Source organism: Mesoplodon bidens, assembly GCF_964165515.1.
Source record: "Mesoplodon bidens genome assembly, chromosome: 8".
Taxonomy (NCBI): Eukaryota; Metazoa; Chordata; class Mammalia; order Artiodactyla; family Ziphiidae; genus Mesoplodon; species Mesoplodon bidens.
Window position 1 is genome coordinate 74,466,176 of NC_138165.1, and position 15,944 is coordinate 74,482,119.

The 15,944-nt window shown below is 41.9% G+C and overlaps 1 protein-coding gene across 9 annotated transcripts in view; it reads right to left on the minus strand.

The window, feature by feature from the left end:
• Window positions 1-15,944, minus strand: part of HECW2 (HECT, C2 and WW domain containing E3 ubiquitin protein ligase 2) — a 412,125-nt gene that overhangs the window by 126,294 nt on the left and 269,887 nt on the right. For 8 of the 9 annotated variants that reach the window (XM_081242421.1, XM_081242422.1, XM_081242423.1 and 5 more), the window contains 4 exons: window positions 13,157-13,299; window positions 7,632-7,732; window positions 5,856-7,205; window positions 4,463-4,558 (listed from right to left, as the gene is read on the minus strand). In XM_081242421.1, the coding sequence (XP_081098547.1) occupies window positions 4,463-4,558; window positions 5,856-7,205; window positions 7,632-7,732; window positions 13,157-13,299 (1,690 nt within the window). The remainder of the gene's footprint in view (window positions 1-4,462; window positions 4,559-5,855; window positions 7,206-7,631; window positions 7,733-13,156; window positions 13,300-15,944) is intronic. The other variant, XM_081242425.1, reaches the window with a different exon arrangement.

Here is a 15,944-nt window from a genome sequence, read left to right on the forward strand (position 1 = left end):
GACCTGGTTGTAACTGGATTAAGGAAAATGAAGTACCTGAATATTGTGAAGTAAGTTTATAAACCCTCTGTAAAAATTATAATAACCGTGGTATCCTCACCAAAATGGTGAGATGATGAAGTTACAATAAACTAAAGGTACTTTTAAGGAAAAAAGCTTTGTAATAGATGCCAGAAATCAGTGTTTAATGGATTATTTTTTCCTTTTCCTTATTTAAACACTCAAAGAAGTATGATACCATTTGTATAAAGTACGGAAGTAAGTTAAATTTGTCTATGCTCTGGGGAGTCAGGACAGTGGGTCCCCTTGCCCTTCAGGAGTGGGGGTTGGAGACTGGTAGCGGGGCACAAGGGGCCTCCCAGGGACCACAGATGTGGTGCTGATTGCCCAGGTGGGCACAGTTTGGGAGAATTCAGCAGGCTGAATGTTCTCTTTTCTGCATGTACATTATATTTGAATAAAAAGTTTAAAAAATCTCAAATAGCTGCATATTTTGGACCTTAATATTCGATTTTTAAGGAAGTAGCTTTTTTTAGATTAAAAGTGTGAATTTTTTTCTCCAAACTAACTTTTAGATTCTAGAAAATAAGAGCCCCTAGTTTTAAACAGAGTAGAAATTCTATAAGATTAATTGTACTTTTCAGATTCATTACCTTCTTTTAAACCTTCATTTCAAAGGATGCTTTAATAACAAAAGTGCACAACCACAAAAAATGATAAACATCCCCCCGTGTTTTTCCAGAGCTACTCATTTGAACCCACCACATAAGAAATACACGAGTCCTAAAAATATGGCAATAAGCCTGGGATCCTATAAGAGTCCACTGTGGACTGTTCATCCGGAATCTATTCCTATTCCTACCCTTTTGGGAGAAAAACACCTTTCAACAGTTTCCTGTTGTCTCCAGTACAGCAATGGGTTAAGTCACAATTACACTGGAGCCAAAAGAGAAAAAAATAACATAGTGTTTCAGAAGGGGCTGAGCTGGTCATTTTTTTTCACTTATCCTAATGCTAAAAAGACCAAGATTCATTATGCTGATGACATTTTAGTGGGCTTCAGCCCTGAACAACCTCCAGCTGCCAGCCTATCAATCACCTCAGAATAAGATACAGCAGGTTCTTAAGGCACTCAGTACATATTCAAGTTCAAGCTGCTTCCCTCAACAGTGCCATGTCACCTTTAAGAACCAGAGCTTTCTTATTTTGTATGGCTCATCAGAATGTCTCTCAACCAGTGGTTGAGGTTACACAGCCCACAAGGTCACAGCGCAGGGACCACGGCCTAACGCAAGAGTAAGAGTTTGAGAACCAATCGATCGATCATCATTACAGCTGAGTGGTCTCTGTCCAACATCCATTCCCTGGTCCTGAGATAGGAGGAATAAGGCTGGAAGAAGAAGCAAACAAACAAGGACACCTGCTTTACATAAAAAGAGATCAAACAGATGTTCAGAGACTAACTTATAACCCTGACCACGCAATCAGCTATAAGAGTGAAGAGGCATAGCAAGGATACCTCTAAATCCCCTTAATTGAGTTTGCAAATCTTCAGAGAGAAGCAAACTTTACTGGATAGTTTCCTCACTGTATGTTAGTACATGGGTATTTTTAAGGCAAATACAAGCTAAAATAACAACAACAATAATAATAAGGAAAAAAAGAATCCAGAGTGGGGGGGGGATCGTGCTTCAGTAGACTGTCCTGCAGGTGTGTGGATAGTGACCTACACAGAGAGGAAAAGGCACGTCTGAGTCCAATACAGATGCTTAACGGAGCAAATCCACCTAGGCCAAAAGACAGTCACTAGTACTGTCACTGTCAGCACTTTACTTATACTTGAGGGACCTCCCAGAGAAGGGTCCTGCTAAGTGATCTTCACCTGGAAGAAGAAAGCTGAGCATCTTTTCAGCCTTCCTAGGTCTGCCCTCAAAACACAATATAATGTAGTTTCAGAGAAGCCCCCAAACCCTCTAATTTCAGGTGGTGCTTGTGCCTAATAGATAACATACCAAAATATGTCACCACTCTGCCACTAACCAAGCTTTCAGAATTTACATTCATGTACCTACACAACAGTCCCTACCATTCTAATCTTAGATCACAGAGTAGGAAAAAATGTTTGAGACGCTGTCTCAACTTTTACCAGTATGGAATCTTAAACAAGTTAATTTATCTGGGCTTCAATTTCTCCATCTATAAAGTGAAAGAATCAGATTATTTGATTTCTACCCATCAATCTATAAATTACAGATAAGACCTGCTTGACCTACTTCACAAAATTGTTACAAAGAATTTTTTTTAAAAAAGCTAAAAATTCTTTGTAAACTGTAAAGCACTATACAAGTCTGAGGTATTATAATGAATAATGTTAAAAGTATAATCCCTAACCTTAAAATAATTCAGCCAGGTCATTTAAGACACAGGCCAATCTGCATACTCCAAGTGGATGCCCCTTAGCTGAGCCTCCTGAGAGACAATATACGAATGCAGAATGCCACAGCTCTGAGTTAAGAGGCATGGCCAGAGACAGTAGCAGAGCTGCCCAGTGAGGCAAGGAAGGCAGAGAACTGGTTCGGGCAGGATGCACAACTAGACAGGCAGCCAAGTGATTAAACAGACTGTCAAAAGATGAGACCGACTGGGAATAGGGGAGGGCAAAGCAGTGTGAGGACAGAGTTGAACAGTTATCAGGTATGCTCAGACCATAGTCTGTAATTGGTCCATGATAATGTAAATCCCCAAAGCTGCAAGTTGCAAGTTGCACAAGAGGGAACAACTCTTAAGAATTCCTCCCCACCCCGCCGTTCATCAGTTACTCATTAAATTGGATACACTACTAAGGTGCTTTTTTTTTCCTTTTGGATATAATAACTTATTAAAATGAACTGCCAATTGTTTATTTTTTTAAATCCTAAAATTTAGTATTATATCTGTGTAATGCAAATACCAGTGTTTAAACAAATGCATGGAACAGCACAAATAGTGGTCATAATTTCAGCAGGAAAGTACCTGTCTTTATTAAATATAATCTAGAGACCAAAACTGTGAATCCAACAAAATTCAGAGCAATTGGACGTGGCCAGGAGGATGCCATTTATCCATACACTGATGCAATGCTATGCCTCCTGTCCAGGTGCCTGAAACTCTGATTACTTACTATTAATCCACATACTCATGTAAACAAAGCTCTCCCAGAATTCTCTCCTGGTGTTCCTAATTCATTTTTCTCCAATTATATCTAAATATCACCCAGGAATACTTTTCTTTTCTGCCTCTAATATTTTCTCCAAGGGTAAACAGTAAGGAAGTTTTCCCCTCCACCTGCTTAAGATGACACAATGGTTAATTAATCTCTTGGATGATTTTTAAAAACTGCTTAAAATATACGTTTCCTATGAGTAACCACCCTCAGTTATCCAAATATATGAACAAGGGGAGGATCTGGGCACAACAGTATTTATAAATGATTAAGTCAATATTTTGACAAATTGTACACAGCACCATTCAGCTCTTTTGTCAGCACTGACCAAAACTAACTACTCAGCATTTCAGCCCTTTAAATGCATACTGCCCCCGCTCTATGTCCCACCGTTTTAAAACACAGAGGGCCAAAAGCATCCACTTCTTGCCATGATCACATATAAGATGGGTGAATAGAGAAGGTGAATAAGAAGGAAAAGCACTAAGGCAGAAAGATGTATTTTCCAATGTGTTCTTAGAAACAGTATTTACGGAGCTTTATCACTGTTCTTCAAAATGCTTTGTGCTCACAGAGTAATACTGCTTTAAGGGATTCTAGAAACTTAAATAGAATTTAAATTACATTCAGACTATGATTGGCCATGGGCATCACTCAGCTCTTGGAGTTCAGGTCGCATAACTTTCCCAGCATTCCTAGTCCTCACCCATCTCTCCTTTAAGCGCTATGTGTTTCTTGAAAGCAAAAAAAAAAAGAAGCATCTTTCAAATCTCCAGATAATCATCATGGTCCAGAAAATAGTAGACTAATTTCTGAAATTAATAACTCTTCTCTGGATATCCCTAAGGAAAAAAACCAGGACCCTGCAGTTAATGATTTAAAATGGTGTAAATGAATAAAAAGCAGTATATTACCTAGAGCTAGGTTCCTCTAAGAGATTGTACCTATTTGTCTAATAATTGAAAATTCATACTGCCTTATGCAGACTTAAAATTTTTTCTATTATACATCCTATTGTCCATAACATCTGGATCTCTTTTCCTTTAGAGTATTTACTTTCCCCAGCCACCCTTTCATTTGGTGGAACTGTGCCAGAGAGGAGTCTTCTGCTAAGCACTTTCCAGACTCTATCTGCCAAGTCACGTGGCAGCTCCCAGAACCCTACTTCTGGGGGACTGGGCATCCGTCCTTTAGGTCCCGTGGGTCCTGTCACCCTTGAACCTTTGATAAAGGTGAGCCCTTTAGTTAGCAGGTCCTCACTTGGTGGGAGAGCCTCGTCCACCCTCTGGTACCGGCTAACATCCTGGCGCACTGAAGGCAGTGATCGCAATGGCTGGTGGCCGTTGGCTTGAGAACCTAGGATTAAAGGTAAACAGTTACCTGGGTATTGGTTTCCCCTTCAGTGTCAAAACAGCCTTTGGAAAAAAAAAAACACCTAACAAAAATCCTGGGGCCAGTCTCTTGTCTCTCTTTTGTCTCATTTCCCAGATGAGGACCCAGAAACAACAGAAGAGAATGGGAGGTGGATGCTTAGTCAGAAGTGGGTCTTCTAGGGAGATGTCGGTCTGGGCCCATTCCTCCCCCTCCCCCGCCTTTTCCCACCCTGGCATCTGTCCTAGTCCTGCACCAATGCTTTAGGGTCACACAATGACCGCCAGTATGAAAAAAAACCAAAAAACAAAAAAAGGTGGAGGAAGAAAAGAAGGGGATAGGTAGAAAAATAAGTTACAGAATAAGAAAACCATTTCTATTTCTGAGTCTATGCTATTTAGGCATATGAAATTATACTCGGACTTTTTGATGCAGCTATAATAGAACAGTTTAAAGGGATCATTCTGCTGAGCCACATTCATTGAGACATAAAACAAATTTTATGGGTAAATTTGCATCCTCAGACACGCAAACAGCTTGTTTTCAAGTGTCAGAATGTATCACCTAACTTAGTTGACATTTCTTATACTGCAGAAGGCAAAAATATGACAACTGATGCAAAGCACATATTAACCTTCTGTTCTGAAGCCTCATGCAATAAGCAGCGAGTTAAGATGTTCCTGAGAACCTCGCAGATAACACTAACGTAGATGCTGCCGGCCTGTTTGGTTTTGTATCTACAAACCCAGGGCCCGCCAGAGATTCATTATGCTTTTTCACACTGCCCAGACAAGAGGACTGAGCCCCAGGGGCACTGAATGTGCCGGCGCGCGGCATGCATCCCAGGCCTCCAGGCCTGTGTGGACCAGGGGTGCCCCCACCCACCGGGCCACATTTCTAGGCAGAGCAGGTGCCCACACTGATGCAGAGCCTTGAGGTTCATTATCTAAGTTGGAAGACTGTTATTTGACAGGCCTCTTATTCCATCAAAAGAAGATCCATAGGGAGGGTGGGACGGAGACGCAAGAGGGAGGGGATACGGGGATATATGTACATGTATAGCTGACTCACTTTTGATATACAGCAGAAACTAACACACCACTGTAAAGCAATTATACCCCAATAAAGATGTTAAAAGAAAAAAAAAGCTGTTGAACCCCAAGGAGAAGAATTCAGCTAATATTTGCCCTGCAGTACAATTTCCACTGAGGGACAAAACCACAAGACTTCTCTCTGAGCGGGTATGCCTGAGCCACGGGCCACGTTGTCTTCTACATCCTACCTCCGGTCGCGCCCTCCTCCTGGGCAGTGGCCCCTTCACAGGCCCCTTGGGCATGCCCCGCGTCACGCTCTTCTTGGGGCGGGCTCTCAGAAGCAGCAGCAGCTCCCTCCAGGCTCCCCCTCCGCTGCCAGACCTCCCCCACCTCCTCCTGGTCAGGTGAAGGAGCCGATTCTGCCCCTGGCCCTTCCTCCTCTCCACGGGGCACCTGCACTACAGGTAAAGAACCAGGAGTGCATATGGAACCCTGGGACCCTTCAGCAGGGCCACTGCTGGTGGGCTCTGCTGCACAGGCTCCATCTTCCTCCTCCTGAGAAGAAAAGGCTGGGGTTTCGGGGAACCGCGCACTCTCAAGAGATGAGCACCGTGTCTCCACTGAGGACAGCTGCGTGGTAACGCTCTCGTTGCAGGAGCTGTCGGCCCCGTCCAGGTCACTCTCTCCCTCAGGCCTGGTGCTGGCCTCGCTCACGCTCTCTGTCCTGGCAGGGTCACTGGGTTCTGTCTCCGAGGACACCTGGGAAGGCTCAGACCCCTGATCAAGGGACTCGGCCTCACTGATGGCTCTTCGGCTTCCTCCTGATGTGTCAGAAGTGCCCGTGTCTGCCCCGCTTGTGGGCTGATCTACCTCTTGAGAGCCACACAATTCAGTGCCCCCCTGGTCAGCACTTGGTTGAGGCTCTGGAGCATTCTCCCTTTCATCAGGGACTGGGCCTGAGGGTAAGGAGCTCTCCACAAGCTCTGGAAGATTTTCCGGCTTATCCTCGAAGGAAGCAGCTTCATTGGTGGAGGCTTCCTCATTCTCCGCCGTGTTGTCTTCTAGCTTTGTCTGGGATGTCAGGCTCCCATCATCAGTTCTTGATGCCCTGCTAAACATAATCAACCCTCCTTCCTCCTCCAAGGAGGATGGATAACCCAGGTCTTGCTGGAACTCGTGGTCTTCTTCATCTGAGTCGATGTGAAGCATTGCATTGAGTCTTGTGTCAGTGGGAAAACTACTCCTTAGTTTTGGAGAGGCTCCCATGGACCTTTCCGAACAAGTAGCTGCACCCGACCTGGAATGGCCATTGTGTTCAATAGCATCTAAATAATCATTGAGTGAATCCTGACGTCCTCTGGGAGGTGAGGCCCTTGAAGAAGTAGAGGTTAAGTCTTCTGAGTCTATTTCCAGAGTAGAGCTAGTCCTGAAAGAATGCTTGGGGGTCCCATTAGCACTTTCCTCGGAAACTGGTCCATTGGAACAAACCGGGCTGTCATGATGGCCGCCTGGCATGTCCTCCTCATCAGAAGGGCTTCCGAGGTCTCCATTCACGGTATTGACTCCAAGTATTGTGCCAACAGCTTCTGGAGAAGCATCTGAAGGAGAAAACAGCATTTATAAAAACAAAGTAGTAATAACGAATGAACTTTTAATGTCCTATTCCTTTGCCACCAATCAGTTCAAAGAATTCAGTCATCCCACTGAGGTCTCACCAACTTGCTAAGAGTTACTATTCACTACTAAACGAGTACATATATTGCTGGTCAGTTTGACACATGAGGTTTACATGTTCACTACTGCCGGAAATTCCACATCCCAGCTTCCAAAGGCAGGTAAAACCTAAGAGAGATTTTTTGATAAACAGGCTTTTAAATCTGCTTGGAAAACTTCAGCAGGTAATCATTTGATAGCTATTTTATGTTCAGAACAGGATACAAACAATTCTGTTCAAGTGTAAACTGACAACAGAGTAAGATTTAACAAGTTTTTCCTATAGCAATATATTTATACAGGTATCTCACCTTCATGCACAGAAGATGTGACCTCCACTCTGAACTGGAGGTACCCACTCACATGGTCAGCTGGGAGCCTTCTGCCGAGGTTGTAGCTGAGCATCTGATCACTGCAAGAGGAGAAATGGTTCCTTCATCCATACTACTCTGGTGTCAGCCTTCATCTTCTTCCCATAGGCCACCCCCCAAACCCCACATATTTCTCTTGAAACTTGCATACTCACAAGAAAATAAAAGGTCAAACGCATGTTAAGAGTCAGTGTAATTTTGTTCATTTGTACAAATGAATACTTATAAACCCAGGGATAAAAGGAAATCTTGTCACAAGGAGAAGTATCAGTAAAGGCTGAAAATGCAATACTGTACAATATTGTTATGATTTTTTTAAAGGGCACTGATTTGCTCTCTCACTGTTAAGAGTGACCAGAGAAAGGGCATTTTAAAAGCCATCAAGGAGCTGAGCAAGGCCTAAAATTTGGGGTGTTTTCTGACTCAAGTGTAAATGTATAGAAGGTCTGGTTCCTTAGCATTTAGCATGATAGGAGTTAGGTTCTAAAAAGACAGGCACAGGGAATTCCCTGGTGGTCCAGTGGTTAGGACTCCGTGCTTCCACCGCAGGGTGCAGAGGTTCCATCCCTGGTTGGGGAACTAATATCCCGCAGCCTGCATGCTGCACGGCCGGCCGAGCAAAAGAAAAAGAAACAAAAGAGAGGGAGAGGCGCACAGGTAAGGGTTATCACATGGAGGGCACAGTGCTGCTGTATCCTGAAGAACAGGAGCTGGGAGTTAGGACAGAGCAGCGTGAGAACAGGCCGGGCTCTGACGGCTGCTCCAGCTGTGTGAGAGGCAGGGGGCTGCTGCACCTCCCCTTCCTCACCTGTAAAGTAAGGGGCTCACTGTTGGCCCTCACTATTGGGGGGCCTATCACTGATACTCCAGGCAGCTTGTGAGCCATACTGATGGGACAGCTGGAGAACTGCACTAGCTGTCGGAGTCTCGCTGCCACACTTGGAGGTGCGCTGGAGGGGACTACAACCGGGCCCAGCTCCTGCCCCACTTTGGCCCCAGGCTCAGGCTACCAGCCTCCTCGAGGATGGAGTCGTTGATCTTTTTCAATTCCGTGTTTATTTATCAAAGTCAAATACAATGACATCATTTCTCTGTATGCAAGCAACTTTCGTTCAGAATCTGATTTATTCTTAATGAAGGAAAATAAACAGAGGGATAGCACCAAATCACACCATCTCTGCTCTCACACTGCCCCCTAATGGCCACTTCAGGAGGAAAACACAAGGCCTCTACCTAATACTTGCACCACTGTACACTTCAGAGCCTCTGGTCAGCTACTGATTATTAATCTCCATAACGATTTTGCTTGTTCTTCTCTACCTCCTCAGTACAATTATAAATAGATGTTATCTGGGATTTTACATTAGCGGGTACACATTTACATGCTCATGTAAAATCCCAGTTCAGATCTTATGAATTTCTTTGAGTTCATAGCAAAATTTTCTTAAAACAATAAGATCATTTCCTTTACTTCTTTCTTTTTCTTCCCTAGAAATGTTGTAATAATTTTTTGATTGATGCTTTTAAAAAGCTTTGTTTCCCCCAACTGAGTGCTTACGCTCTGATAAGGGCTTTGCATGCATCATCTCCTTCAATCTTCCCTGTGAGGCAGGTGGTGGCCCTGTTTTCTAAGGCATAGGGAGGGTAAGTAACTTGCCCAAGGCCAGGCAACAATTAAGTGACAGAACCAGGATTAGAACACAGATGCATCTGACACAGAAGCCCCTGATCTGCAGTCCCCAGATCAGATCTCATTTTATGTACACTTTCAGTGACTCTTGGCTGCTTTCGGTAGCACGCATTTTAATGATATTTACTCATGGCGCATCTCAATGCAATTATTATCATAATGTTTTGTCTACTTAATCTGGTATTTAAAAAAATTTTTTTCTGTAAAGGGATATATGGGCATTTTTAACTATTAGACATTACAGGTATGTTAAATGCTTTTACATTAGCGTGTTCGAATAATTCTATGATGACAGCAGGGATGTCTTTTTCTCTTACCACTGTCTTCCAGCATTTAGACAGTGCCTGACACACAGAGATGCTCCACATTTGTCCACTAACGCATGAACCCAGCAGCAAACTACTGGGACCTACTCTCAACATTACCGTTCCTCACCCACGTCTTTGGACATTCAGTCCTGGAATAATAAAAATCTTCATTTCTTTGTTAAAATTAAATTGACTCTCCTCTCTTCCTCTTTGGCCAATAAAAGTAAAGTGTTGGTGTTGATGATAAAAACTTATGGGCTGCCCTGGTGGCGCAGTGGTTGAGAGTCTGCCTGCCAATGCAGGGGACGCGGGTTCGTGCCCCGGTCTGGGAAGATCCCACATGCCGCGGAGCGGCTAGGGCCGTGAGCCATGGCCGCTGAGCCTGCGCGTCCGGAGCCTGTGCTCCGCAACGGGAGAGGCCACAACAGTGAGAGGCCCACATACCGCAAAGAAAAAAAAAAAACTTATAAAAGTGATGCATTTTAGCTAGGAAGTAAATGTTTAGTAGGGAGTCTAAGAATGGCATCCATCCTTTTGCTCACTATCATATCCCAAATACCCAACACAGTGCTTAACATTTAGTAGACACTATATGTATACACACCCACACATTTGTTGAATAAATTTAACAAATGAGACTCTTTACTTGGAAAAAAGAATTTTAACAGGTGTTAGTGCTATTTTTTACCCAAACTGACAAGATACTCAACTATTCAATCTATCAGTACAGGAAAGCCTCCCTATTTGGAGATTCCAAGTCAAGGGGGTTTCATCCTTGTTGCGTGCCTGTCAAGGGATTCACCTCTTTCTTGTTCTTACTCAGTCTCATCTGATTCATCCTGCCTCTTGCCATGACAGATAACTGTGTACCCTATATTATATATTATTATGATATGTCATTATAAAGAATAAGTGCCAAAGAACTCTGTCTGACTGAGACATCCTCTCACTAGTGTAATCACAGCAAATGACAAAGCGTGGCAAAGTGACGTGCCTTTTGGACAGAATGGAAGCCACTCTCTGAAAAATGTCACATTCAAACCAATGCTCTTAAAATAGGTAATTTGTAAGGACTTCTAGCTCATCCTATAAAACCTCAGTGTGTAAAACCTCAGCTACTTCAGAGAGTTGCAGTCTACAAAACACATAAGAAAACTCAGTATTTTTCAAGACATATCAATTACTTGATAGAAAGTAATAATCAGATCAAAAATATATTTAGATGCTAATAGCCAATACACTAATATGTAGTATCATATTTATTTAATAAAGCAAATCCCTAAGTATCAGGCAATGCTTTTAATATACTTAAGTAGAAACATTTCATAATTCTGATATTTTATGAATTCATGCTGGACTTCCTTCCAGTACATATGGAATCCATGACAGGCAGTACTCTATGTGTCCAGTTCTTTAAAAGACTGAATGAAAAGCCAGCAAGTTAACAGGAGTTTCAAGCACTGATTAAGGTTTTATTTTTCCTTGATCATTCTTACTGGTATACATAAATTGACACTCTGCCAAGGGTCACAGATATTATGTACATTATATGATTATACTTATATAAACTAAATTATAGGTATATTTCCAATGAGAGTTAATTCTCACTCTTCATAATTTTTCATTTTCTATCAATCTTAAAAATAATTTTTTAAAACTTCCCAAAGAATATTATCTCTACTAGAAGCAAGAATTGCTATCCTTAAAAATAACTGTGATTTCCCAGTTTTATCTAATTAAACCAGGCTGCTAGAATTTCAGCCTAATATTTCTGCTTCATGTGGTCTGGTTCAACCATTGCCTCTGATGGCCACAGAATTAGAATCCATTAGAATCTCTTAATTTCAGGTTTTGAAGGTGGCTTAGAGATCATCGGTCTAAAGACTTTATTTTTCAGATGAGGAAACTAATGCCTGAAAAAATTCTGACTTGCCAGAATAGAACAGTTAATTAGCTGCAAGGTGAATAGGAATGAGCAACCTTCCCCAGTTAGCTAGACTAGTATTCCATCACTGCCAGTCCTTAAAGTGTTGCAGAGAAGCTGGGATTCTGGAGCTGACGGATCTGCTCAAATCCCAGCTCCACCCCTGGCTTGCTAGCCTCAGATTTCTCATCTCCAAAATGGGTATAATCACATTATTCACCTCTTAGAGTTGTTGAGAAGATTACATGAGCTAATGAGTGTAATTTACTTAGCTCCTGACATAGAATAGGGTCTCATCATCTTTTTTGTCTACTTTGGTTTACTACTGCTGCTACCACTACTACAACTACTGTTATCACTGATACTGCTGCTACTACCACTACTATTATCATATGTTCATAATGTCCTCCTAAAATGAAAAAGATGCCCCCCAGTGCCACCTGAGAGCACCAGTGTTACTCGGTTTGCTGGCACTTACCATGTGAAAATATATACACCATTGTATAATAAGGGATGGAGGCATGTTACGATTTCTTAACTACTTGATTCACAGCTTACAAAAAGTTCACAGAAAGAAAACAAACGTCAAATCACATTTTAAAATTCCCTCAACGGGCTTCCCTGGTGGTGCAGTGGTTGAGAGTCCGCCTGCCAGTGCAGGGGACGCGGGTTCGTGCCCTGGTCTGGGAGGATCCCACATGCCGCGGAGCGGCTGGGCCCGTAAGCCACAACTACTGAGCCTGCGCATCTGGAGCCTGTGCTCTGCAACGAGAGGTCGCAATAGTGAGAGGCCCGTGCACTGCGATGAAGAGTGGCCCCCGCTCGCCACAACTAGAGAAAGCCCTCTCACAGAAACCAAGACCCAACACAGCAATAAATAAATAAATAAATAAATAAATAAATTTAAAATTCTCTCAACAAGTAATTTCTAGTTGTCTGAACGAACATATATGTCTTAGAGCTCCACTATAACACATTCTCAGAGTCTAGGCTGTGTTTTAAAGGGCCCTAAAATAAGGTAGTTTTGGTGTCTCAGGAATAACATATTCTCTGGATGGGGTTAATCAGGATCAGGAGGCGTCAACCTGACACGAAGATCTTGCTCTAGAGAGGGATTTTTATAGCAAGATTTCAATATCTCAAAAACAACTGAGCACTGTGACATTTGACACTGAAATGGTAATAATGGTAGGTACATCGTGGAAAAGATAGATAACCCAAAAAAGGTGTATAATTAAAATAAAGTGCTTTCTGCCCTGCACATTTCAATAAGTATATGAGCACTTTCATTTTTTTTTTTGTGGTATGCGGGCCTCTCACTGCTGTGGCCTCTCCCGCTGTGGAGCACAGGCTCCGGACGCGCAGGTTCAGCAGCCATGGCTCACGGGCCCAGCCGCTCCGTGGCATAGAGCACTTTCCTTTTTAAAAGAATTATGTTACCACTTCTTATCAGTAAGAAAAGTCCTCGGACTTCAAAGTATCATTTCACTTGCTTCAGTAGGAACTAATCCCAACAAGACCCCTAGGTGTGAGGGCTGATTACCCGATGGCTTGCCGCTCCAAAAGCCTCTGGACTGGAATGGTTAGTTTCCCCAGAAAACGCTTGATGATAGGACGGCTCTTGGCAAATTTGTCTTTAATTTCAATTTCTAAGACATCAGTAAGGAGTGCGAAAAAGGAATATTTCTGAAAACAAAACATAACATGTTGAGGCAAAAAAAAGAGATAAATATGAAATTATGTATATCAGTTTATTATTATAGAAAATAGTATCTCTTAAATCCTAACGACACACAGAGTCCACATTGCTAGAAAAATCTGCAGCTATTGTCAATCCTTTATTCACTCAGAATCATTAACATTCACAAAGACTAAAAAGCAACAGCTAGGATCTGTATGACAAAGGAAGCCCCTTTGATCATCGAACCCTTCCTGGTTCAACAGTTTTAGGAGATGCTATCAAATATTAAACTATGCACAATACAATTTTAGTGCTCACTACATTTAACGTATCTTAATTCTTTAATACTTAATATCTTGTTATAGAGTGGCTTAGACTTAACTGATACATTTGATTAACAGCAATTTTAATTCCTGATCCCATGGTATTTTCGAAGTTACACATAATAGGTTAAAATACTCCTTCACTTAGTGGTTAAAGTAGGAACATCTAAAGGATATGATGGTTTCCCTGGTTTATATTAAAATAAAACAATGCTTAAATGGAAGTTACTTAATTTAAAAGGCACACAGGGACATTTCTTCTGGGACAGAAAAATAAAAGTATGAAGTTAAGATAAGATGTGTTGTTTTAAGAATGCCATCGGAGGGCCTCCCTGGTGGCGCAGTGGTTGAGAGTCCGCCTGCGGATGCAGGGGATACGGGTTCGTGCCCCGGTCTGGGAGGATCCCATATGCAGCGGAGCGGCTGGGCCCGTGAGCCATGGCCGCTGGGCCTGCGCGTCCGGAGCCTGTGCTCCGCAACGGGAGAGGCCACAACAGTGAGAGGCCCGCATACCGCAAAAAGAAAAAAAAAAAAAAAAAAAAGAATGCCATCGGAGAAAACTGGATTGGATATTAATAAGGATATAAAATAAAGAGCTTTACTCATTTACAAAGACTTTCACATATATTACAAAGATAAAATTTTCTTTTTAATGATGAGGCTTTCAGGAAAAGTAAGTGATGGAGCCAGGAATCTAACCTGAACCATTTCTCTCCTTCCCTGGCAGTATCCAGGCAACCACAGTGATATAAATAGTGCCAGCCAGCTTTACACTTAGGGGTCACTAAATTTATTTAGTCATAACAATTTAATTTCACCAAAGGGCCGTAAAGTTCAGTCATTTTCTTAATGGAAAAAGCACTTGCTTAGAATAAGGGAGCAGAGTTTAAGCACTACTAGCCTCTGAATAGTTAGTTACATAAACATTTTAAGCTTCTGTTTCTTAATCACACAAATGGAGAGATGATAATCTCATCCCTTACACCCCCCCGCCTTATCAGGCTTGTACTGGTAACATGCTTAAAAACATGGTTAAAAGCAATCTACGATTCAATGCAATCCCTATCAAATTACCAATGGCATTTTTTACAGAACTAGAACAAAAAATCTTAAAATTTGTATGGAGACACAAAAGACCCTGAATAGCCAAAGCAGTCTTGAGGGAAAAAAACGGAGCTGGAGGAATCAGACTCCCTGACTTCAGACTATACTACAAGGCTACAGTAATCAAGAAAATATGGTACTGGCACAAAAACAGAAACATAGATCAATGGAACAAGATAGAAAGCCCAGAGATAAACCCATGCACCTATGGTCAACTAATCTATGACAAAAGAGGCAAGGATATACAATGGAGAAAAGACACTCTCTTCAATAAGTGGTGCTGGGAAAACTGGACAGCTACACGTAAAAGAATGAAATTAGAACACTCCCTAACACCATACACAAAAATAAACTCAAAATGGACTCGAGACCTAAATGTAAGACCGGACACTCTAAAACTCTTAGAGGAAAACATAGGAAGAACACTCTTTGACATAAATCACAGCAAGATCTTTTTTGATCCACCTCCTAGAGTAACGGAAATAAAAACAAAAATAAACAAATGGGACCTAATGAAACTTAAATGCTTTTGCACAGCAAAGGAAACCATAAACAAGACAAAAGACAACCCTCAGAATGGGAGAAAATATTTGCAAACGAATCATCAGACAAAGGATTAATCTCCAAAATATATAAACAGCTCATGCAGCTCAATATTAAAGAGACAAACAACCCAATCCAAAAATGGGCAGAAGACCTAAATAGACATTTCTCCAAAGAAGACATACAGATGGCCAAGAAGCACATGAAAAGCTGCTCAACATCACTAATTATTAGAGAAATGCAAATCAAAACTACAATGAGGTATCACCTCACACCAGTCAGAACAGGCATCATCAGAAAATCTACAAACAACAAATGTTGGAGAGGGTGTGGAGAAAAGGGAACCCTCTTGCACTGTTGGTGGGAATGTAAATTGATACAGCCACTATGGAGAACAGTATGGAGGTTCCTTAAGAAACTAAAAGAATTACCATATGATCCAACAATCCCACTACTGGGCATATACCCAGAGAAAACCATAATTCAAAAAGACACATGCACCCCAATGTTCATTGCAGCACTATTTACAACAGTGAGGTCATGGAAGCGACCTAAATGCCCATTGACAGACAAACGGATAAAGAAGTTGTGGTACATATATACAACGGAATATTACTCAGCCATAAAAAGGAACGAAATTGAGTCATTTGTTGAGACATGGATGGATCTAGAGACTGTCA